Below are 26,264 nucleotides of genomic sequence, written 5' to 3' on the forward strand. Positions count from 1 at the left end.
CCTCATTCCTGAAGAAGGGCTAAGGCCCGAAACGTCGATTCTACTGTTCCCTAGATGCTGCCTGACCTGCTGCGCTTTTCCAGCAACACATTTCCATCTCTGATCTCCAGCATCTGCAGACCTCACTTTCACCTCTTTCAAAGGCACAAATTATTGCAGCCAGGGAGCCTACTTATGATCTATGGCAGTTAAGTGGCATAGTTAACTTAATATTTGTTGGAAATGCCAAATGGGCAAGATCAAGTTGAATCTTTAGACAAGAGGCAGAACAAACAGAATTCTGAAACTTTGTGACAGCTTCTGCAAAAGTTCATTACACACCTCTACACAACACCAAATCAACAGATTTGCTGCCCAGATAAAACTTGAGTGAGCTATCATAATTATACAAAATCATGCAAGGTATATACCATAAAAAGCAAATTGGTGTTTGTATGTAAACAGATTGATTCCTGCTTCCCAGATATACTTGGACACTCCTCCCTTAAACATTTTCTAAGTAAAATATAGATGTAGAATTTATTAATAGTCAAACAAAACACAACATTTTAAATGTGATATCTTTGGTAAATTTAATGGGGGGGGGGGGGAGAGAAGAATAGCTGACTAATTTCCCAAAAATTACACCTGGCCTTGTGGCTTAAAAAAAGTCTTTTATCAAACCAACATTCAAAGTGTTATACAAACATGTAACAGTGGCCTTATTGCCAATTATTACAGGAAATTAGAGTTGTGTGCAAACAATTCAGCTTTAAAGCAAAATTAGGTATTCTTTAATTGATTCCATAGAGTTCTATGGATGTTTATACCTGAAGAGTTCTTTAGCTTCCAAAAACTGAAGCTGGCCAAACTGAATAAATCCTGCTTGCTGCAGAATTCTTCTGTACATACCCTACATATAATAAACAAATATGGTTAATGAAGTATTTATAAACAACATTAAATAGCCATGGTGAGTTAAAGCCGCTCAACATAGATTATTCACTGGGGCTTTCTATAGTTCGAAAAGAAAGTAGAAGAGTTTCTTCCCTCCCTCCCAACCTTGTGTCATCTGGAAATTTAACTTTTGGCATTGGTTACACTCTACATTTGATAATTATTCACACATACATATTATCAAAGATTAGCATTTTTAGATTAATTAAGAAAAAATAGCTAAAGTTAGATAAACTGGAGTGTTGAGAGCAGTTAGGAGACTTATTGAAGACAGCTGATCCCACTGTCTCCAAGTCAATGTGCTAAAGAAAGTTATAAGAGAAGATGGGGTAATTCCAGAAAATTACTTTACAAGCAAAAAGATTTGGCTTCAATTTTGGCAGACCTCCTGTATGAATGAGCCTGGACTACACACTACCAGTTTGCATTGATACTTGCCCAAGATGATGAATCTCGAGTGAGTACCAATTAGATTTTGGTTGCATTCATTGAGCAAACTTTGCTTAAAATACTTAATGGAAAAAGAATACTCTCAGTACGAGCAAGTTCAATTTGTGATGCAGTTTTCTTGTAGAAATGTTCACGTGTAGTGCACTTTTATAGTTCACTCCCAATACATTATTAAGTAACTGTCAACAGCTCAAGACGAGATCACAAAGGAGTGTTCAAAGTTCATAAGAGATCAGTCAAATATAATCATATTTGAAGAGAACATAGAATACATCACATTTACTCTACACCACAGCCTTCCTGTAGCAAGTCTAAAAGCTATTTTGAACTGCAACAATGATAATTAATGAAGGACAATAGACAGATCTGGTTCACAATCTCAGTAATAAATGAATATCAAGGAGAAGGTGCTGCTCATTTTTAACAAGTGAAGTGGGTAGTAGTGAATGTGGATGGAGGAGGAGTAGGGGAAACAAGAAACAAAATATATCTCTGATAATAAACAAGGAATATCTCAGGTGCTTATTCAAATATTGGCATTTACACTTGACAAAATATATCTAGCCATTATTCCATTAAATCCTACTAACCTGGAACTTCTCTTTTGGAATGTTTCGTCGAGCTCCTCTTGTTAGGAGCAGTGCTTCTTCTACTCTCTGGCTGGTCAGAAGATCTTGAATTTGCCTTTCCAAGGGCAAGGGCACCAAGAAATACACTTCTTTACTTGTGGCTAAAATCAATTTCCCTGATAATAAAATAATTAATGATTCAAAATTTATGATTCAGCTAATATACACTGCCAAAAGCACAAAGCAACACAAATGTCTAAACAACACTAATGTTTGATCCATTTTATTTAATTACGAAAAAAATCTGGAAATTTAAAGGTCAATCTAAAGCTTTGAGCTAAAACAGAACGTACTGAGCAGTTCAGACAGCATCCATGGCAACAGAAAGAGTCAAGAAATGAATTTCTGAAATATCAATTGGTTCCCTCACCAATTGCCTGACCAGCTGGCTTTTTCCAATATTTGTTTTTCTGATTTCCAGCATCCTTCAATTTAGTTGTGGTAACGTGAACTTTTATTTAAAATCATTATCTTCAGAGATCATACGCTGAAAACAGATTTTGCTCAGCAATAAATAATTTATCAGGATAAAAACATTGGTATCTTAAGCCCAAAAAAAATTAAGAAAATGAATAAAATAAATATACGCATTGAACTACTGTAGTAACATACCTGCTATGGTGAAATCTTGCAACTAAGTAGTTTCATTTTGCTACAGTTACTCATACTCAACTTTTCAAAGGAAAAGATTTTCACAGCAGATTGAACCTTTGCCTACCAGTAACACAGAAATCCACCCAGTCTTGACTGGCTTCATGGCACTGGGAAGGAAAGAAATATGGATCGAAGAAGCTAGAGAAACACTCAGGAATTACATGGAAATTATACAATGGAACAACAAGTTCTATTCTAACAAGAGCCCCAGAAGGTCATATCCTAATTCATGCTTTTGATGGCAGAATTGGACACAGTGGTTCTTTGACAGTCCCAAGAAGTTGTCCTATGATTTATGGAGAGATTCCATAGGCTCCTTAGACCCCACCTTCCAAAGCCACAAACACGTAAAAAGGTCAAGGGAGAAGATACATAGGAACACCAGTACTTGCAAGTTCCCCTCCAGGCCACACGCCATCCTGACTTGGAAATATATTCTCATTCCTTCTGCATTGCTGGGTCAAAATCCTGGAACACCATCCCAAACGATAGCTCCTATCATCTCCTGGGTAACCAGGGATGGCCAATAAAGTTGGCCTGGCCAGTGTCTACATCCCAAGAATGAATTAATGATTGGCACCCTACCCACTGGCATAGACATTTAACTTGTTATCAGAAGTGCACTGTGGGTGCATGTGTACCACATACAAGGTGCAATGTAGCAACTTGCTTGTATCCTCCACAACCTAGACCCATAGTGTGTGGGAATATCACCAGCTCCAAATCTCAAACCATCTTGACTTGAAAACATATCAGTTTTCCTTCATAGTGGTTGCATCAAAATCTTGGAACATATAGCTTGCAACAGTTCAAGAAAGTGGCTCACTACTACTTCTTCAAGGGAAACTAGAAGATGGGGGTGAGAGGGAGAGGGATAGGAGGGCAGAAAGGAGGGAGCAGGAATAGCAACTTCCTGATCATGAAGGATTTCGATTTCTCAGTGACAGAGATTGACTTGTACCAATTGATTTTCTACTACTAATCATATTCTAATATTCAATGAAGAGAAAAAAATATAAACCCAGTTTGATCACAAAGTAAAGCATGAGAGAATAAAATAGATTTGGGAGCAAAGGAAACCTTGAAGAATCACGTCAGGGAAGACTTCTGCAGAAGATGATTCATATTTAAATAATTGCTCGACAAAGCATTAAAAAAGGTAAGTAAAAACTGAAAGAACTGTGGATGCTGTAAATCAAACAATTTGTTCTGAGGAAGGGTCATCAGATCCAAAATGTTAAATGTGATTTCTCTTCACAGATACTGCCAGACCTGCTGAGCTTTTCTAGCAATCTCTTTTTGTTTCTGATTAAAAAGTAATTAATTCATGAGATAATTAAATAAGCTAAAATGGACCAAAAGATTGCTTCATCTATAATTTATTTAGCCATATTAAAACAATTTATTATACTAGCCCTTCCAATTGGTCTGATCGTTGTAAGATATTGTTTTAGTTTATTGCTGGAAAGTCAGTCAATTTGGACAAATATTACTCAGTCAAGTTTATTAATTGAATTAACATCTTCCCTCAAGTGGAAATTATCTTACAGTTGTGAAAGAGACAAATTAATGCTACATAGAATTTGAGACTTTCAAAAGCAACAGGGCAAGAAGAATTCAGGAATGGAGTTTCCAAAAGCTGTGCAATGGTGAATTCACTGCCTTCTTATCCTCCCTCCATGTGAACACCACAAACCATATTCATCATAATCCTCTTGACCTTGCCATCTCAGTTTTGCTAATCACACTGCATCAACCATAGCTAAGACGAAGGCTGTCTCTGGTTACTTCCTTGCATCACTCACTGCCTACATCACTTCTAATTCTTTCTGTATCCATCCCCAGAAAAATCTAAACAATTGTACAACCGCTTACAATTACACTTTCAAAATATTAAATACATTGTCTTAATGTACATACTACATGCTGCAGCTAGTGTTTTTCTAAACTGCATTTTTACCATCAATTTTGATGTTCACAGAGCCAGGACACTTGTGCTTTCAGTCCTAATCTCAGTTCCCAAGTCTAATGGATATGGTGGATAAAACTTAAGTGTCCAACAGATGCTGCAATGGTAGTATTCCAACTGCAGAGTCAGTAGACCTGAATTGAAGACCCAACAGCTCCAGAGATGTGCAATAACACCTGTGAATAGGCTGATTAGAAAATCACTCGCACCAAATCTGTATGGATCATTTAAAGCATTATCAGGTGTTGCTCTCATTTGTTAAAATCGCTTACTATTCAAGCATCATCCTGAATTAGAGTTTCTTTACTTCAAACAGTTTGCTTATAACTCTCTGCCCTGTCCCCTATAACAAGTACAAATAGCTCACGGACTTTCTTTTTAAAAAAAGATAATGACAGTCTGATCAGCTGCCTCTGCTACATCCCTCTCTTCCTCGTGACTCTCCTACTTCCCTCATGTCCTTGCTGATCTCATGTCCATGAGATTCACTTCTCTCAACCATGTTCAACTGATCAACTAACTGCTTTTCCTGGCCCCCACTTGAGCTGACATTGTAAACAGTTCCCTCTCTTCAGGTGCTGTCTCTTTAAACCTGAATTATTTGTCTCCTGTGTAAAACCAACTCTTGCCTCAAATGAACTTGCATAATGCCATTCCACCTCCAACATCCCTTTCCTCTCCAAACTAGAAGTTGACCTTCCAAATCCAGTTCCATCTTTCCAGAACTGTTTTAAATCACTCAAAACAGTTTTTCATCCCAGCCGTGACACCTAACAGCTTTTATCAAAGTAACAAATGGTACCCAATGTGACTGTGACAGAAGTAAACTTTCTATCCCTTCTCAATCTAAGAGGTGTCTTTGACGTGGTTGAGCAAGCCACTCTCCTCCAATGCCTGTACACTGTTATCCAGCTGTGAGATTGCTGTCATATGGGTCCATTCTTACCTATCTAAATCATAGCCAGAGAAATCTTTGAGATGGCTTTTCTTCCTGCTTCCACATTGTCGTCACTCAGTAATTAATTTTCAAACATATACTGATAATACCCAGCTCTATAACAATAACTCTCTCCTCCACTGCTCCTAAATTTTCAGGCTGCTTTTATGATATCTAGTTCTGGATAAGTAGAAATTTCCTCCAATTAAGTATTAGAAAGACTGAAGCTATTCTTTTCAGAACACACTTCAGATCTGATTCCGTAACTACCAACTCTCTCACTCCATGTGGCAACATCATGAGATTAGGCCAGTCTGCTCATAGCCCTAGCAGCACATTGAAATTATAGCAGAGTTTCCAATATCATACTTATGCCAACATTAAGACCTCATTTCGAACGTAATTCCACCTGACATCACCCTAGTGTTAGCTCATTCATGTCTTTGCACGTTCTAGATTTAACTAACCCAATGCATTCTCAGCTGGTCTCCCACATGCCAATTGTCAAATTGAGATCACCAAAACTCTGCAACTCCTGACAACTTGTTACAAGTCCTTCTCCTACTACCCCTGCACTTGCTGACTTTCACTGGACCTCAGTCAGGCAAGTGTCCTAATCTTAAAATTCACATCTTTATTTTCAATTGCTCCCATGACCTCACTATCTCAAAACCGCTCGAGTCCCATGGTTCTAAAAGAAAGCTGCACTCCAAGTCTGGCCTTGACTGCATCCCCAATTTTAAATTGATGCACCAGCTCCATCTTCAGTTGCCTTGACTGCAAAACTCTGGAAAGCCTTTCCTATAGGCTCTTAATACCTCTGTACCTTGCTTTCTTCCATAAAGATCATTCTTAATACGTACTACTTTCAGATTGCCTAATATCTCACGTGGCTTGGCATCATTTGTTTTATATCACTTCACCTTAAGCTGAATATAGGTTTTATTGTCATATCATTGTTCCTCTATGCCATCAGAAATAATACTTTATATTCATAATGGAGAAAAATTAATGTTACAGAACCCCAGTACTATTCTGAAATGGGTGACAATGATATCCAAGAACAACAAGCAAATAACTTTGCAAAGGAAGTTTAAAATGTTGCCAGGAGGGCTACATAACCACTGACTTGAGTGTTTAGACATAGCTTAATAATGGAGCACAAAGTCTCCCCTTTCCCATTAACGTTCAAGTTTGCCAAAACCATTGTTCAAGCCAAGGCAGAGTGATTTAGTAACACGGAGGTAACTGGTCCCAAGCAAGCTGAAATGCAATTCATCTGAATTACCTTCAAAGTCTTGTAGTATATGGCCATCTCTAAATGGAATGGTCTGCTTCTGTTGTTGGTCAAGCATGCTGTGTACTGTAACAAATTCTTCATCCAAAGCTACCACATAAGGAAAACATACAGCTGCTCCAATCACATTCTCTGACCAGTGAACAGGTGCACGCTGGGAGATTCCTGCAGCTGTTACAAACATTCCTGCAAAAGAAATTTTTAAAAAATTAATGAGTTGCAATTACCATGTCCCTAGTGCCTTGCAGCAAATTTGCTGCCTGAATGGTAAGCATTTGTTAATAATTATAGCACCTACACTACTGAGAATAAAAGTGTTAATTCATACATTTAATTACAGGCAATGTTTCAATCCCTTCCCAGTCCCAACACTCCTGACAAGCAGATTGTAATAGAGGCTTTTCCTTCACTCTTGAAATGAAAGCTATCAACTTGATCAGCAAAATATGCAAGACCACTTGATATGCAGTTAGTGTCCATTTGACAAAACAAAGCGATGCATCTGTCTGCAAAGTCAGCTCAATTCAAAATTGCTTCGTAGACCTACAACTAACATTTTTAAAGCAGGAACCATGAAAAAAAACATTGAATTATCAGTCTTGAGTAAAGATTGGTAGCGCCTTACAAACCGCAAGCTCAGATGATTTCTGCACAAATAAGCATAGCTGATAAGTGACATTTTGTTAAAGCTTTTCATCTTGCACTCAGAACAACTTGCAGGATACAAATTCAAAGAGGAAAAACCCAATATTTATATTGTACAAGACAAAGTTGGTAAGTAAGTGGACTCTGGTAATGATGATGCCATAGACAATGCAACAGTAAAGCTGCTTGACAGTTAACTGCCAGGCTTTAATTAAATTTTAAACCATGTAGCTGACTATGATTGGTCAGAACATTGCCTTAAGGACAAGAACCAGTGAGCGCCAGTCACCTATTTTGTTGAGCTCAAACAGATGCAGTGCATGTCTTTTCTGTCTGTGTATGGTAAGACCTTGCTTGTTGCAAAGCAGCTGAAAGTTTGAGCAACAGGTGAAGCTAGCTATTTCATGCTGCTACTACGCAGTTGTGGAGGGCCCTCTTGTGGTGCAATAGTGTCCATACCTCTGGACCAGACAAGCCTGAATTCAAGTCCCATCTGCTCCAGAGGTTTCTAATAACATCTCTGAACAGATTGGTTAGAAAAATTGGTACTGCAAATTTCCAAAAACATTTAACCTATGCGTGGTGCTTACCATTTACTGGATATCAACTTCAATCCAAAAAGATGTTCTGCCTATCAAACAAATGAGTTGTGAGATATATAAATTTCAATGCTGGTGTGAGATGCCAGGTTTGTAGGCCATATACCAAAGACTGGAGAACCATGTTAAACAGCACATTCCTTTGGCTGATTGTAACAAGCAAGGTCCTGACCATATCCAACAGGGCTACACGTGAAAAAATGCTCAAGTGTCCAATATAACATGTGATTCTGCAATTGTATAATGCAGAATGTGTGAAGAATTATAATGACAACTAAGTCAACTTTGTCAGCTGGAGTCACTTGCATGCTCTGGAGCCTACACAGGGCAACCTCGATTATCCGAAGATGATCTTGGGTAAACTGTGTTGCTCGAACATTCAATTATCCGAACAAAATATTCCTGTGTCGTTCAGATATTCGAGGTATTAATTTAAAGAGTCTTGTCCTTTGCACTAAGTACATGTAAAAGCAGTGCATCTGTTTCAACTCAACAAAATAGTTAACAGCTATTTGCTGGTTCATTTCTCAGGACAACCCCTGACCAGTGTCAACATGCCTGGTTTAAAAGTCTCGCAGCGAACTGTCAACTAGCAGTAAGGAGTGCACTTTCAATGTTACTACCTCTCCCGGTCTACTTACTAATCAATCAACATTCACCTCTCATGCAATATAAGTGTGAGCTTTCCCTTGAATTGGTATGACTATGAATTGTCCTGGTGAGTACAAGGCTAAAAGCGTAACAAAATGTCTTTTTTTTAAAGCAATACTTAGGTTCTGTACTACCTAATGACTAAATATGAATAAAGTGGTAATGATTCAAGGCTGGCTTGAGGGTTTATATTTTCTTCGGAATGTGACAAAGGGTCACAGCATTTGAATCAATCACTTTCTCTTCACAGATACTATCATCCACTGCAGAGTTTACAATTCTTTTAGATTTAATATTAAATTTTGAAATTATGAATCTATAAATTAAAGCCTAGAAAAGAGTTCCAATGCTGACCGCAGGAGAATTCCACCAAAACCTTTTGCAACCAACAAGACATCCATTAATTAGTACCCGGTTTCTCATCACTTGGCCAATTTTGTAACCATGTTACTTCAGTGCCTTTTATTCCTGGAATATCAACTTTACTCAAATCTGTTTTGCAGCACGATACCAAACTCCTTTTGAAAGTCTATACATACATCATTGCATTGATCAATCATCTGTTACCTCATTTAAAAAATACTCAAGTTGGTTAAACATAATTCCCTTTTAAGGGATCTATTTGGTTCTCCTTAATTAACTTGTATTTGACAACTTATTAACTTTGTCCGAAATGGCTGTTTCTGGACATTTCCCCATAACTGAAGTTGAACTGACTGGTCTGCAATTGCTAGTTTATCCTTACACCTTTTTTTTGAACAATTCAATGGCCCAATAGCATCAAAATTATTGCCACTGCCCCTGAAATTTCCACTTGCACTTCCCTCAGTATACTTGGATGTATCTCACCCACTCCTGGTGCCTTTCAGCTTTAAGTACAGATAGTCAATTCAATAGCTTGGTTAACTTTAAGTGCTTTGTGTTACTGAATTTCCTCCTCTTACCATGGCCTAGATTGCACCATCTTCCTTGGTGAAAAGATGAAAAGTATTGTTTAATATTTCATCCATGTCCTTTGCATCCGTATGTAAACGGACATGCCTTCTAATTTTCTTAGTGAGTACACAAGCCTTGGTGTGTTAATGCTGATTGTGTGGACTAAACATCAGGTTTGCTGGGTGTCTATGAAGCCTGGAGGAACCCTTTGTATAAACCCCTTTGTTGGTCCCTAATTGAACCTACTCTTTTTATCATTCATTGTTTATATGCCTATAGAAGTCTTTGCAATTCCCCTTTATGTTAGTGGCCAGTCTCTTTTCATACTCCCTTTTCACTTCTTTTATTTGCTTTTTCCTCCCACTTTCTGAACATTGTCTTAATAGCCTAGTTCACAATTCTATTTCCAACCTAACAACTGACAGAACTTTTTTTAAAAATTATAATGTGTCATTCAGGGAGTTTTAAATTTGTTTGCACTACTTTTCCCTTTCAAGGAAATATACCTTGACTGTGCTGAAGCACATCTTCGTTGAAGGTTGCCCACTGTTTGGCAACCACTTTTCCAATCTTTAACTCCCAATTTATTCAAGAGATCAATTCTTACCCCAGTGAAATTGGCTTTCCCTCAATTAATTATTACTCTGAATTGTTTATTGTTTTCTTCCATAGTCACTCTAAACCTTAAGATGTAGTGAGCACTATCCCTGGAATGTTGTCCCACTTACGCTTGATATGCTTAGTCCACTTTCTTCCCAAGAACCAGGTCTTGCAGCGTTTCATTTCTCATTGCACTGGCAACATATTGCTGAAGGAAATTCTCATGAATACACTATATATTTGCACCCCTCTGCTACCACTTTTTCACTTCATATTTGGATAATAAACATTCCCCATTATGACTATTGTGCTTGCACCTCTAATGTCTCTGCAAGTTTGATCCTGTAAATCTTTCCCAATAGTTTGCTCTTTCTAGTGTATAGCTAACAATGTAATTGCACCTTTTTGTTCTCTAGCTCTAGCCAAATCAATTCTGTCCTTAAACCCTTTGACATCCTGCTTCGCCAGAACTACAATGCTCTCTTTAGCCTACACTGCTACCTTTCCTCATTTTTTTTTGCTCCTTAGCTCTCCTGAACAAACTATGACCAGGAATTATTTAACATTTACCCTTCTTTGAGCCAGCTCGCTTACAACCATAAGATCACATTTCCACTTGGCTATCTGTGTCTATAACTCAGACAATCTTATTAGATCATGATACCTGCGCAGGAACCTCAGTTTAGATTTTATGACTTTGCCCTTTCCTCTGACCCCACCTATTAGCATACTATTCCTTATTAACCTGCCAGCTCAGCGACCAAGCTTACAATCTGAACCTGAGCCTGAGCTACAAATCTTCTCAAAAATCTTAAACCTTCCTCAAAATAACTAGTAAAATGCCCACCAGAAGTTCAGTTCCAATTCTGTTCAGGTGCAAACCATCTATACAATAGGACTTGTCCTAGGGGAGATGGATCCTGTGAAGTCCCAAATGTCTAAACCCCTATCTCCTGCACAAATGTTCCAGCCTGACATTCACAGGTTCCCTCCTCTTTCTATAGACACTTGCATATGGCACAGAGAAATATATCCAGGAGTAAAACAACTCAAAACAGCAAAAAAAAAATCAACTCCTTAATTTAGTTCAGGCAATGTTTTTTCTTTAACAGACTATTGCATAATTTGCTATACCGTCCTAGTAATGAACTCTTGGTATTAGGTGGCACTGTAAAAAGTCTTCTTTCAAAATGTGAAAACTAATGGATTTGTGTTACCAGGAACGTTGTCAATAAATTAATTGTGATGGAAATACTATAATTTTTTAATCAAAGTAATGCATTTATAAAAGGAAGTGAGATTTGTATTTAAAGGTTATGATGACTGACATTTAGTGCTATTCAGTTCTTGTCATTGAAACTTTACAGAACTTTAATGCCAATGGCATTCAATGTTCCATGTTTACACATACTGCTATATTTCATTTACTGAATGAGGGAAATGACTTCAAATCCTTCCCTTCTGCATGGCATCTGAGATAACACGAGGAAAAATGCTGACAAAATGTAAGTCATCTTGTTTTTATGGCTTTCACTCGTGACCAGCCTTTTTATTTCATCAATACACAAACAGGAACTGCTAAACATGTCAGTAGAAAATTTACAAATAATATAGCAGTACTTGACAAAGCACAAAAACACACATATAAAACTGAAAATGCTATCTCATTCTGCAAGCAAAAATACAACCTTAGAATGTTTTCTGTAAGATTTACGCAAATAGAACATAGAACATAGAACATAGAAGAATACAGCGCAGTACAGGCCCTTGGGCCCTCGATGTTGCGCCGATCCAAGCCCACCTAAACTACACTAACCCACTATCCTCCATATACCTATCCAATGCCCTCTTAAATGCCCATAAAGAGGGAGAGTCCACCACTGTTACTGGCAGGGCATTCCATGAACTAACGACTCGCTGAGTGAAGAACCTACCCCTAACATCAGTCCTATATCTACCCCCCCTTAATTTAAAGCTATGCCCCCTTGTAATACCCGACTCAATACGCGGGAAAAGGTTCATACTGTCGACCCTATCTAACCCCCTAATCATCTTGTACACATTTTGGGCTTGGAGGAAGTACTTCTTTGGAAGTTGCTGGACTGGTCTGGTCTTTTTGGTTTGACTTTGTCTAGTTATTTCCCCAGATGTTAACTGGTTAAAAGGTCAGAGATGAGAATGTGAGTCTTCGGGAATGAGTGTTAGTCTCCATAGGTCTGCAGAATTTGTTCGCATTGACTGGTGACTTTAAGTTCAAACATGGTGTACAGTTCTTGTGCCTGTAATACAACCCATCATCAAAGGATTTCATGATGGCCTACTATTTATCATTGAAACCGTTATCAACTGGCAAATTAAAATTTTAAACAAGTTTATCTCTTAATTGTCTGCTGGTGTGCGAATTGGAGTCATCCGCAAACTTGCTCACCCAACCTTCTAACCCCTCTTCCAGGTCATTTATAAAAATGACAAACAGCAATGGTCCTAAAACAGATCCTTGCGGAACACCGCTAGTGACGGCACTCCATGAAGACACTTTGCCATCAACTACTACCCTCTGTCTTCTTCCATCCAGCCAATTCCTAATCCAAACCTCCAACTCACCCTCAATGCCATATCTCCGTATTTTCTGCAGTAGCCTACCATGGGGAACCTTATCAAACGCCTTACTAAAATCCATATATACCACATCTACCGCTTTCCCCTCATCAACCTCCTTCGTCACCTTTTCAAAGAATTCAATAAGGTTTGTGAGGCACGACTTGCCCTTCACAAAACCATGCTGACTATCCTTGATCACATTATTCCTATCCACACACCTGTGTTTTTCACAAACTCAGTTCTGGATGAGCAGAATCCAAAAGCAGAAAAACTCAACAATATTTGGGAAGAGGGTAGGAAGAAAACAAGTGACCAGCATGGGAGGAGTGGTTTGCGATCACACTCAAACATTGAAAATAGAAGCTGTACACCATTTGACTCTGCTCTATCATTTAACAGGATCATGGCTGTTCATTCAACTCAGTTCCCTGTTTCCACTTTCTGCCCATACTCTGATCTCTTCACTCTCAAGACCCTCAACTCATCTTTTTAAACATTCAATATTTTTGGCCTCAACCACTTCTTATGGTAGAGGACTAAGTAAAGTAATTTATCCTCATCGGTCTTAAATGGCCTATTGGTATCCTTAAACTGCAGCCCCTGGTGCTAGACTCCCCAGTCACTGGGAACATCATTCCTATGTCTGCTACCCTGTCTAGTCCGGTTATAATTTTATAGGTTTCTACGAAATCCTCCCTCATTCTTCTAAACTCCAGCCAATGTAGTCATAAATGACCTCATCTCTCTTCATACTACCATCCCAGTAATCAATCCACCAAAAATTGCTAAAATTTTCTCCATATTCAAAACATTCTTCCTCAGGTACAAGCCAAAAGTGCACACAATGCTCCAGGTGTGATCTTGCCAAGGCTCTGTACAATTGCGACAAGGTATTCTGCAGTCCTCCCAAGAATGAAAGCCAACATACCATTTGACTTCACCGTGTGCTGCACCTGCACGTTTACTTCTAGCAACAGGTCTCATCGTGGCTCCCCTTTTCCCAATCTATTGACATTCAAATTACAATCTGCTTTCCTGTTTGTGCTATCAATTTATCCATATTATATTTCATCTGCCATACATGTGCCCATTCAGTTAACCGGTCCAAATCACAGTGTAGCATTTCTGCATCCTCCTCATAGTTTACCCTCCCACCTGAAAGTAAAGGTAAGGGGAGAAACCTCTTGCCAAAAACACAGTATTTTTGCCTGACCTGAAATATGGACAGTGCAACCATTAACGTCAAGGAGGTATGATAGCATAGTTTTGGTGGAGAATTCATCTCCACCAAATACATCTCCAAAATGTATTGAGGGCTCAAAATGAGGCAGGCTCACAACCTTCTCCTGCAACTCAGATAGCTTTTAGCTACAGTGGAAATAACTCACATTTGTGTCCTCATATTGCAAGTTAAAGTCACTATCACCTACATTAAAAGTGCTTGAATCCTTCCTCATATCTTTAACTGTTTCAGACTGCTTCATAGACTTATCACCAAATATATGCTTACACTGACTGTTGTGTGTTACTGATGCACTTTTGTATTCTAGGATTGAAAGGCCAAGTATATCTGGTCATATTTGGGGACACAAACAATTGCTCAATAATGCATGATCAGTGGAAACATTTATTTTGTCTGAGCAATTATCAACCTCTCCGAGAAATTCTGCTATTACCCAAGGGTTACCATTTCTTTTGTCATTAAATACAAGTTCCTGACTCTCAAATGCGTTGCACATTTATCAGTACAATTACAGCATAAGGTGACAAACTGGAAATGTGCACAGAAATAAAAGAAAAAACTGCAGCCTATCTCACTGATTCTAAAAATTAATGCACCTTCCTTAAGTATCTTTTCCAAACTCTCTATCCCTTCCTACCCTTCCAAACTCCCCCAATAAAGACCCTAGTACATTCTGATTCACCATCTTCTGCACAAAACTACTTAAAAATTAACTATTTTGGCCCCCTTTTTCTCCACCTATTTCCCATAACCTGAAAATAATAGCTTTGCTTGGGGCTTTTAAAACGTTAACTCATCTGCAGAGTTTAGCTTGGCATGGTGTCAATTTTCAGTACCTCACTATACAAACTAGGTACATGCCGATGGGATAGATAGGTCAACAAAGACTAGGTTCCTAGTTGATCTGCCAGGCATTTTCATAGGGCATTGCTGTGGGTGTGGTGTTACATGAAGGCTACTGCAGGTAAAGAGGGAAGAATTCCTTCCTTAAAAGGACAACAGTGAACCAGATGAGCTTTTACAACAAATAATGATAGTGTCATGGTTGCCATTACAGATTTCAATTCTAGGATTTATTAATTGAATTTAAATTCGTCTAGCTGAAGTGGGGAGATTAAACCTCCATCCCCAAACATTAGACTGGATTACAGGATTACTAATCCACTGGGATTACCAATATATCACCATCTCTTCCCATGTGAAAACATAATAGGAGTTAGAGTCATAGAGTCATTCAACATGGAAACAGACCCTTCGGTCCAACCAATCCATATTGACCATGTGCCCAAACTAAACCAGTCTCACCCGCCTGCACTTGGCCCATATTCCTTCAAACCTTCCCTCTTTCTGAAGTAACATAAAAGAGGACCATTAAAATAATAAGGGAGGATCTCGTAGAAACCTAGAAAATTCTAACAAGACTAGACAGGGTATTAGACATAGGATGTTCCCAAAGACTGAGGGAATCCAGAACCAGGGGTTGCAATTTAAGGATAAGAGACAGACCATTTAGGACAGAGATGAAGATAAATTATTTCACCCAGGGAGTAGTCAGCCTGTGGAATTCTCTGCTACAAAAAGTAGTTGAGGCAGAAAACATGTTTTCAAAAATGAGTTTGATATATTCTTGGGGATAAAGAGAACAGAGCATGGGAGAGAGAGGGTAAGGGATCAGAGTTCAATGAACAACCATGATCCTACTGAATGGTACAGCAAAGCCAAATGACATCGTCCTGCTTCTACTTTCATTCACCAAATGAGGCAAGTGACTTCAAATCCTTCCCTTCAGCACGGCATCCCAGATAACAAGGGAAAATGTTGACAAAATGTAAATCATCCTGTTTTCATAGCTTCCACTAATCTCTGCCTTGAAGACATTTAATGTCCCAGCCTCCACTGCACTCACTGGCAATGATTTCCACAGGCCCAGCACACTCTGGCTGAAGAAATGTCTCATTTCCTTTCTAAATTGACCCCCTCTAATTCTAAGGCTGTGCCCACAGGTCCTAGTACCCCCACCTGATGGAAACAATTTCCCAGCATCCACTCTTTCTAAGCCATCTTGTAAGTTTCTATTAGATCTCCCCTCAACCCCTCAAGCTTTAATGAATACAATCCCAGGATCTTCAGCCATTCATCATATGTTAGGCCTACCATTCTAGGGATCATCTGTGTGAATCTCCACTGGACACGCTCCAGTGCCAGTATGTCCATCCAGAGTTGTGGGGCCCAAAACTGGACACAGCATGCTAAATGGGGCCTAACCAGAGCTTTATAAAGTCTCAGTAGCACATCACTGCTTTTACATTCTAACCTTCGAGCCAAAATGACATTATATTTGCTTTCTTATCCACAGACTAAACCTGCAAGTCAACCTTTAGAGAATCCTGGACTAGCACTCCAGATCCCTTGAGACTGACTTTATGAATTTTCTCAACATTTAAAAAAAAAGTCCTTGCCTGTGTTCTTTTTTCCAAAGTGCAAGACCTCGCATTTTCTCACATTAAACTTCATCAGCCACTCCCTAAACTGTCTAAATCTTTCTGTAGCCTCCCCGCCTCCTCAGCACTACCTGCCTGTCCGCCTAACTCCATATCATCAGCTAACTTCACCAGAATGCCCCCAATCCTTTCATCCAGATCATTAATATATAAAGTGAACAGCTGCAGCCCCAACACTGAACCTTGCGGGTCACCACTTGTCACTAGCTGCCATTCCAAAACAGAACCTTTCATCCCAACTCTCATCCTGCTGTCAAACAGCCAATCCTCAATCCATGCCAGTAACTCACCACGAACACCATAGGCCCTCAGCTTACTCAGTAGCCTCCAGTGAGGCACCTTATCAAAGGCCTTTTGGAAGTCTAGGTAGATACCGTCCACTGGGTTTCCCTGGTCTAACCTACTTGTTGCCTCTTCAAAGAATTCTAACAGGTTTGCCAGGCACAACCTCCCCTTACTAAATCCATGCTGACTTGTTCTAACACAACCCTGCACTTCCAAGAAATCTCATCCTTAACGATCGATTCTAGAATTTTACCTACAACCAAGGTTAGGCTAATCGGCTTATAATTTTCCATCTTTTGTCTTGATCCTTTCTTGAACAAGGGGGTGACAACAGCAATTTTCCCATCATCTGGGACTTTCCCAGAGTTCAGTGATTTTTGAAAGATCACAGTAAGCGCCTCCGCTACTTCTTCAGCCACCTCCCTCAGAACTCTAGGATGTAGCCCATCGGGGCCAGGACATTTATCAATTTTTCGACCTTTTAGCTTTTCAAGAACTTTCTCTTCTGTAATGGCTACCATACTCAACTCTGCTCCTTGACTCTCCTTAATGGTTAGGATATTACTCCCAACACTTCCACTGTGAAGACTGACACAAAGTTCTTCAACTATTTCCTTATCTCCCATTACTAGCCTTCCTGCATCAATTTGGAGTATTCCCAATCTCTATTTTTGCCTCCCATTTATTTCTTATGTATTGAAAGAAACTATCATTTCTAGAATTACTGGCCAGCTTACCTTCATATTTGATCCTCTCCTTCCTTATTTCTCTCTTTGTTATCCTCTGTTTTTGTAGTCTTCTCAATCTTCTGACTTCCCAGTCATCAGTTCCTCTCTCATGCCCCTGTAATTACCTTTATTTAACTGTAACGCCATTACATCCGATTTTGCCTTCTCTCTTTCAAACTGCAGGCTGAACTCTACCATATTATGATCGCTGCCTCCTAAGTGTTCCCCGACGTTAAGATTGTTTATAAAGTCTGGCTCATTATATAGCACGAAGTCCAGAATAGCCTGCTCCCATCACAAGCTGTTCCAAAAAGCCATCCTGTAAGCATTCCATGAATTCCCCTTCTTTGGATCCACCGGCAACATTATTCACCCAGTTATTTGCATATTGAAATCCCCCATGATCACCGTGACCTTCCCTTTCTACATGCCCCATTTATTTCCTGGTACACCTTGCTCCCCTGGTCCTGACCACCGCTGGGAGGTCTGTACATAACTCCCTTTTTTTTTGCCTTTGTGGTTCCTCAACTCCACCCACACAGACTCCACATCATCTGTCCCGATGTCATTCAGTGCCATAGATTTAATTTCATTCTTAACTAACAGGGCAACCCCTCCCCCTCTGCCCACCTCCCTGTCTTTTCAATAAGTTGCAAATCCTTGGATATTTAACTGCCAGCCCTGAACCCCCTGCAACCACATCTCTGTGATGCCTACCGTGTCAATCTGTTACGATGATTTGTGCTGTTAATTCATCTACTTTGTTACAAATACTACGAGCATTCAGGTAAAGCACCGTAATGCTAATTTTCTTATCCGCATTATTTCCATCACCTCTAGTAATATGTCCTAAGTTATCCTTCCTTTTTGCTTCATTCCTAGCCTGCCTTGAACTTAAGCCCTGCACACATGCTAACCTGCTGCTTATCTTTCTAGTTGATAGTAACTGGGTAGTCAAGCAGGGGATCCCTTAGAGGCATAGGGAAAGGGTCTATTTTGCTTCATTGATTACCAAAGGGTAAAGTGAATTGGTCAGAATAATAGACAGAATGAAAATAGAGAGATAACATTTTTTGGAAATAGCTAGCTGTGGTCAGAGTAGAGACACCTAGTCTGAATGGCTTGCATCCCAGTTTGCTACAGGAAGAGGGAATAAGGCAAGTGAAAATGGAGGTCATGGAAGGAATCCCTGAGACAGAGATGCGATGCCAAAGATTGGAAAGTAAAAATTTACACCCTCAAACTAGAGTTCCTAATTTCTAATAACTACAGGCAGATCGGTTGATCAGTGATAAGTAAGACGTTAGACACTACGGTTCAGATCTTCTGGTCACCAGAAAGTTGGAGACTGGGTGGACCCTGAACGACATGCATCATGGTCTCTTGGGAGTTCTGATGGCCTGACTGCATAGTAGTAGCCTGGACAGTTGAAGCTTCTGAAAGACAATTACAAGCACTTTAACCATCTGAAAACATCCCTATTGTTAATTACTTGGATATTTACCCAGGTGAAGTTACAGGATTTAAACCTGTTGTAACTCTAAGCTAATTATAAAACTGAACTCAACCCACAACACAATATCTGACCAGCCCCATACCACGGGCATCCAACTGCCTCATACCATGGGTGCCTGACCTGACACGCTCAGAAATAAAAGATTCTGACCCAGAACAGAAGCCACAAATTGGGGGAAAAGAAAAACCAGATGCTTAGAAAGCTTTAAAATAATCAAGAGATAGCAGAGATTCAAACTTAACAGGTTTGCTATTTACCAAACCTATTGCAAGCTTACAGTCACAACATCAACTACACTACATTCTTAATTATTACCATTATTTTACCAAGGTACTCAAATCAAGTTTGTTAGATATGATTTCTGCTTTTAACAATCAGCATGGGTTGTCAATTTTTAATCTGTTATTCCAAGTGAAGATAAATTGATATGCACTGGAATTATAAACCCATTTTGCTTCCTTATTTCCTTTTCAGTTATATCCTGCACTATGTAGGCAGCAAGATATTCTGTTTTAAATGAACCTTGTGTGTCATAATTTAAAATTTCTTTTGTCCTTTATAGAACTTTAGCTTTTATATCCTCCTCCTCCATAGGAATTATTTGAGTCTACCTAAAATTATCGCCTCCTTGTATTCATCTATTGTTTTACCCATTTCATCTGATCCCTTTACCACACTAAATTAGATCTCTTCCAACTGAGCAGTGTGAGACAATCAAGCGAAGTATCAAGACTGGGTAACAGAACCAATGTAATTAGCAAGGTAAATTGGGAATTTTTTTTTTGTTTCCACCCCTTAAAATAATATCCTACCTTCTATGGTTCACTTTATAAAGAACAAAATACAGAAGCATCTTTTTTTTTCCAAAACCTCAAGTCCCTTAGTGTAATCCAACTGCCCCACTTGCTCTCTACTTGACTTTTGAGCGATTAAAACTCACGCGTACCTATGAGAATATACATTGGGTTTGAAACCGGCAGCAATTTTTTGAAATGGATGATTCATTCACCACTCCTCTGGAACAATTAAACTCCATGTTAGTTTTGTAATAGTAATCATATACACCAAATGACACTAAATATCATAATAAACTTACCCAATGCACTTGGACCAGCTAACAGAAATTCCTCTCGACCAATCCGTTTCACTATCGGTCGTTTGTCCTCACTATTATATGGAAACAGATCCTGTGAAGTTCCAGTGTTATAACTCAAAATAATATATTGTGTGCTCATTGCCAAGCAAAGGAAGTACCCATCTACAGCCATATCAACTGGCTGCTCTGGTGTAGATATTTCCTTTATTAACTGAACACGGTCCTCATGTACTGTGTATATTTGTACAGTTTTCCGCTTCATTGAAATGGCACAAAGCTCAATACAGAAGGGGTCTCCAGTCACTGGGTTCTCATTCACAACAAATGCAGTTATTCCTTTGATTTTAGCTCCTGATGGTACAGGCTCTAGGCTGATCATATCCATTAAAATGACAATATTGTCACATAAAACCAATAGCCTGTTCAAAGCAGATGCTGCCTTCAGCTCATTCACAGCTTTTTTTACCCCTAGATACTTGTATAGTTGTTTTGTTGGAGTAAATGCAAGTCTCCCGGAGGCGGATGCTTTCTCTTCCAATTTAAAGTGATAGATACAGCAGTCACTTGTTCCTACATAAAGGTTCTTCCCACAACATTCAATGCAGTCAACAGAAATCCAAGTTTTTTCTCCTATCAGCAGATCCTGTCCAAGCACAGGAACAAGTTCAAATGCCTTTACACTCATTGTGACTTCTCAGTCATCTAAAAAGAGACAAAAATACAATGAATCATACATCTTACATATGAAATCAACAGACCCTCACACACTCCAGGAATTAATAGTACCTTAGTTATATTTTCTTAATATCAAATAAAATGAATTCTGTAAGGCGCCCTAGTCAATTCAAAAATAGAAGATCATCCTGTGGTACTTCTTGCAAAAGCAATATCGAAAGCTCTTCAGCAGAGTTGAAGCAAGAGAAATTTTAAATGTATTACTGCATTGGTAACTATGTCACATAGGTGCTAGTTATGGAAGCTCTGATTTTTGTAACATGACTACTTAATGCTTCAGTTGACCACAGCAGATTCACAAACTTCATACTTCATCAAATCTTTGACACTAGATTAAACAGCAGAACCCAGGAAGAGGGAAAGAACAAGTGGGACAGAGAGTTATTCAGGACATTTATGGCAGACAAAATCTGACATTGTAATATGTCATCTTGGAGTTGGCTCAATGGAAGATTGGAAGAAAAAAACAACCAAACACAGACCATTAAAAGGTACCTGAATTCAGGTCGTTCTGCTGTAATGCGACAGTTGCGTTCCACTCAACCCTATGCTAGAGAAAAATCTCACTGTAGGAAACGGCGATTGAAAATTGCACTGTACAAGATTGCTATAGAAAATTATTATACCCATTCAGCTGAAAGTTTGCGTTATAGACAATTCCTGTTAGCGAAATGCGCATTATACCAGAACAACTTGTATGTAGATCTTTCCTCATGGACACTGGTTCTTTTGACTCAGGCGTATTGACTATGAATTTTTGCCCCAGCGAGTGTAATCATCCAGGCGGCAGAAGTAATAGGATGTTGATAAATGCCGTATGCTATAGACGCTGTTTATAGTCCAACATTATCTCTATGCTTCGACATATGCTGACTTGTGCTTCAGCCATTATGGCTTAGTTAGATATTGTACTATAATTCAAAATTATTCATGGTAAATCCATTACAGAAGTGAATTCTTTTAAGCTAATCCATCTGTGTTCAACTTACTCGTTAAAACAAAAAGACAAAGTCTCACCACTGACCAGACCATCTGGCAACAATTTCAAAAATTACCATTTTCCCCAATATATGATGTAAAAGACAACCTGTAATATAAATGACAGTAATGGGTCAATATACGACTTTGATGAAAAAGCCTCTGTAACTATTCTGACAACCTTTAAGTCAATGCCAACAGTGTTGTGAAATTGAATGCTAGATATCAATGCAATCTACATTGGAATTCCACTGAAATAAAATCTTTGCAACATGCTGAAACACTTAGTCACAAATGTTTTGAGTGAAGAGGTTGTTGTGGAGGGATGTTTTTCCTGATTGGATGACTGTGACCAATAGTGTTCGCTGCAAATTTCAGTGCTGGAACCTCTGTTGTTTGTAATTTATATAAGTTATTTCATGAGAATGTAAGTGGTCTGATTGTTAAGTCTGCAGATGACACAAAAATTGGTATATAGTGGATAGTGTGGATAATAAGGATGGTTATCAAAGGATAAAGTTGAGCAGAAAAATGGCAGATAGGGTTTAAGCCTGGACAAGTGAGAGGCAATGCATTTTAGGAGGTCAAATGTAAAAGGAAAGCAAGCAGTAAATGGCAGGACCCTGAGGAGCATTAACATGCAGAGACATCTTGGGGTACAAGTCCATAGATCCCTGAAAGTGGAAATACAATTGAATATGGTGGAAAAGGAGGGATATGGCATGCTTGCCTTCATTGGTCAGGGCATCGAGTATAAGTTGGCAATCACATTGCAGCTTAATAAAATTTAGTTAGGCCACACTTATAGTAACGTATCCAGTTCTGGTTGCCACACTATAGGAAGAATATAAAGACTTTGAAGAGGGTGAAAAAGAGAATATTGCCTAGATTGGAGTGCAACAACTGTAAGCAAAGTTGGATTGTCCGCTAGAACGGAGGCTGAGGGGTGACCTGACCGAAGTATGTAAAGTCATGGTAAGCAGAGGTTGGGTAAATAGTTGGAGTCTTTCTCCCCCGCGCCCCCATCCCCCACCCCACCATGGAAATGTCAAATATTAGGAGGCATAGGTTTAAGATGAGAGAAAACAATTTTAAAAGGAGGTTGCAAGGCAAGTTTTTTTTTAAAACGTAAGATAGGAGGTGGAATGCGCTCTCAGAGGAGTTGGTAGAAGCAGATACAATAGCAACGTTTAAGAGGCTTTTAGACAAACATGAGCAGGCAGGCAAGAGAGGAACACAGACCACGTGCAGGCACATGAGATTAGTTCAGAATAGCATCATGGTCCATGCTGACATGGTGGGCCAAAGGGTCTCCTCCTGTGCTGTATTACTCTATGTTCTATGAATTTTAACCAATCTGTTAAGTAGCTTAAAAAGTAAATGTGTTGTAATGCTCAACTATACAAACAAGCAGAGTCCAGAATTCAATTTTTTTTCCTGAGCTGAATTAGCTTATCTAAATCAGATTATCAACACAGATTATGCTGCAAAATACATCTGCAATTAGGCAACTAAACTCAGCTGCAGATATTTTCTAAGCAACTCATTTGGAGATGTTAATGACCACCACTCTGGAACATGTGAGATTTGAACTATAAATTTGGTGTCTGGATACTGCTGTTCAAAAAGACTGAAATTGATTATTCAGAAAATCTGGTTAGGAACCATTGGGGCAATTTTGAGGGTCATTGATTATTTTAATTTTACTGTGTTGTGAATACAGAGATAAGGAGGCTGATACGTGTTGGCTGTCCGTCTACAGGACATAATGGTAGGGACACTACCACTGCACAGTCTCTTGGACTCAGTTGCATTGTATACAGCAGCTGAATAACCAACGTATTCTCAACCTGTTGGAACACATTGACAAGAGTAAACCATTTAGGTCCTCAAATCTATTCTCCCATCCTCAAATGGGTCAAATAGCCTCCTTCTGCATTCTGTTTCTGTGAAATCACGTTACTGAACTCCATATATTTGCTTTCTCATCCATATCCTTTAGATTTTTATTAAGTAAAGGTTATATCAATTTCAAAACAACAATTGACCTAGCCTCAACTGTCAGTGCAGAAGTGTGTTCTGAACTTCCAGGCCTGGCCTTCTGTTGGCCATGCCATCTTTGTCTATTTTCACAGCAAGTTGGTCAAGGGTACGGCTACTGTAGATTAGATTACTTACAGTGTGGAAACAGGCCCTTCGGCCCAACAAGTCCACACCGACCCCCCGAAGCGCAACCCACCCAGACCCATTCCCCTACGTTTACCCCTGCCCCTAACACTGCGGGCAATTTTAGCATGGCCAATTCACCTAACCTGCACATTTTTGGACTGTGGGAGGAAACCGGAGCACCCGGAGGAAACCCACGCTGACACGGGGAGAATGTGCAAACTCCACACAGTCAGTCGCCTGAGGCGGGAAATGAACCCGGGTCTCTGGCGCTGTGAGGCAGCAGTGCTAACCACTGTACCGCCGTGCTGCCTGTACTTAAAAAAAAGCACAAACTTTCAATAAAATCCACAGTCCTAAAAACCTTATATCATGTTCTGCTTTAGGGGTGGCAAAGTAAATTAAACCACTTAATTTTGCTGTCCTGGGTGACACCTGTACTTGCCCTACAAGATATCCTAAATATGTCTCCTTGGCTTTTAAAAATTCACTTTCTACTTGACTTCACACAAACCTGGCTGACTGCAATTGTGTAAAATAGATTTTCTCACCATCTTCCACATCATACTATATATGGTGTCATCAATAAGGTATTTCAGCTATAACTCTATCCATTAAATCATTGAAATATGGCTGGGGTGTTCTTAAATCCAAATGGCATAACTCTACATTGGTGCAATCCGTGGCAAAAAAATGAAAATTTCCTTCGCACTGGAGTGTCAATTTTACCTGCCAGTATCCTTTTAACAAATCAATTTTCGATAAGAATGTCACACTACCAACTCTATCAATGTAATCTTGTTTGGGAATAGGATATGAATCCATCTTTGTGTATTTACTTTCATACTGTCAAAACAATCGAACTGAGCAGTCTGGTTTAGGAACCAATACAGCAGGAGAATGCTTCATTACTCATTTGGTTTGATCAAGCAATTCTCCAGCAAGCACTTTGGCTTGTTTCTTTAAGTTTAACCAATATGGGTTTTGTTTTATTGGGTCTGATTTATCGACATCAACCTTATATTTGGTTAAAGTGTATCTTTGCAAACCAATTTGTACTTCCCGAGCAATCATACTATACTTCCCTGTTGATCTTTCTCAACATAGGAAAATGCAGTGTCTAAATTAGTCATACAGTTATAGAGTCATACCGCATGGAAACAGACCTTTTCACGCAACTTGTCCATGCTGACCAGGTTTTCCGAACTAAACTAGTCCCATTTGCCTGCTTGTGATTCATATCCCTCTAAATCTTTCCTATCGCTGTACCTGTCTAAATGACTAAATATTGTAATTGTACCTGCGTCTACTACTTTCTCTAAGATATACACAATGTGTTATGTGGAATTTTGTCCCTCAAGTCCCTCACAAATTTTTGCCTTCTCACTTTAAGCCTATGCCCTCTAGGTTTGGAATCCCCTTGTCCTGGGGAAAAGACCTTGGCTATTCACCTTATCTAAGCCCTAATGATTTTATAAACCTTTAAAAGGTCACCCCTCAGCTTCCTACACTCCAGGGAAAAAGTCTCAAACCTATCCAGCCTCTCCTTATAACTCAAACCCTTCAGTCTCAGTAACATCATTTGTAAACCTTTTTGACACCCTTTCCAGTTTAATAACATTCTTCATTTAACAGGGTGTCCAGAATTGTATGCAGTGCTCCAAACTTTCTAATATCTCTGAATTTGTTAACTTAGTGGGAAGTTCACTTTGGAACTGGCCATTTGTTCTTCACTCTTTCTTCTATCCTCCTCTACTACACTTACTACTTTACACCATTCTCATCATGTTCTCTGCAATAACACTTAACAGGTTTATGTGACACAATTGATTCTTTTTCCTCCTATCTTACTAACTTTTCAATTACCTTGCAGAGACGACTGAATTTCGCTTTTAGTGACTTACCTGATATAAGTAAGAGTACCAAAACTTCACCACCTACTTTGAAATTTCTGGTTGTCACATGCTCATCTGCCCACTCATTATATTTTAGGAACTTTTTAAATATTCCTGCGCAACTCTCAACCCACTTCTCAACACATATGCTAACATTGAAGTTTTTTTTCCTGACTCAATTTATCTCTAATTAGTTTTCATGGTCCTCTTATTTCAC

General features: G+C 39.1%; 1 protein-coding gene across 4 annotated transcripts in view; it reads right to left on the reverse strand.

Annotated features, from left to right (window-relative positions):
• Positions 1 to 26,264, reverse strand: part of tgfbrap1 (transforming growth factor, beta receptor associated protein 1) — a 60,250-nt gene that overhangs the window by 23,371 nt on the left and 10,615 nt on the right. For 3 of the 4 annotated variants that reach the window (XM_043691747.1, XM_043691750.1, XM_043691748.1), the window contains exons 2-5: positions 20,274 to 20,975; positions 6,864 to 7,058; positions 1,977 to 2,131; positions 810 to 892 (exon numbers count right to left, since the gene is read on the reverse strand). In XM_043691747.1, coding sequence (XP_043547682.1) covers positions 810 to 892; positions 1,977 to 2,131; positions 6,864 to 7,058; positions 20,274 to 20,958 — 1,118 coding nt within the window. In that variant the 5' untranslated portion in view covers positions 20,959 to 20,975. Of the gene's footprint in view, positions 1 to 809; positions 893 to 1,976; positions 2,132 to 6,863; positions 7,059 to 20,273; positions 20,976 to 21,692; positions 21,921 to 26,264 lie in introns of those variants that run through there. The other variant, XM_043691749.1, reaches the window with a different exon arrangement.

The sequence above is a fragment of the Chiloscyllium plagiosum genome, chromosome 6 (assembly GCF_004010195.1).
Source record: "Chiloscyllium plagiosum isolate BGI_BamShark_2017 chromosome 6, ASM401019v2, whole genome shotgun sequence".
NCBI lineage: Eukaryota > Metazoa > Chordata > Chondrichthyes > Orectolobiformes > Hemiscylliidae > Chiloscyllium > Chiloscyllium plagiosum.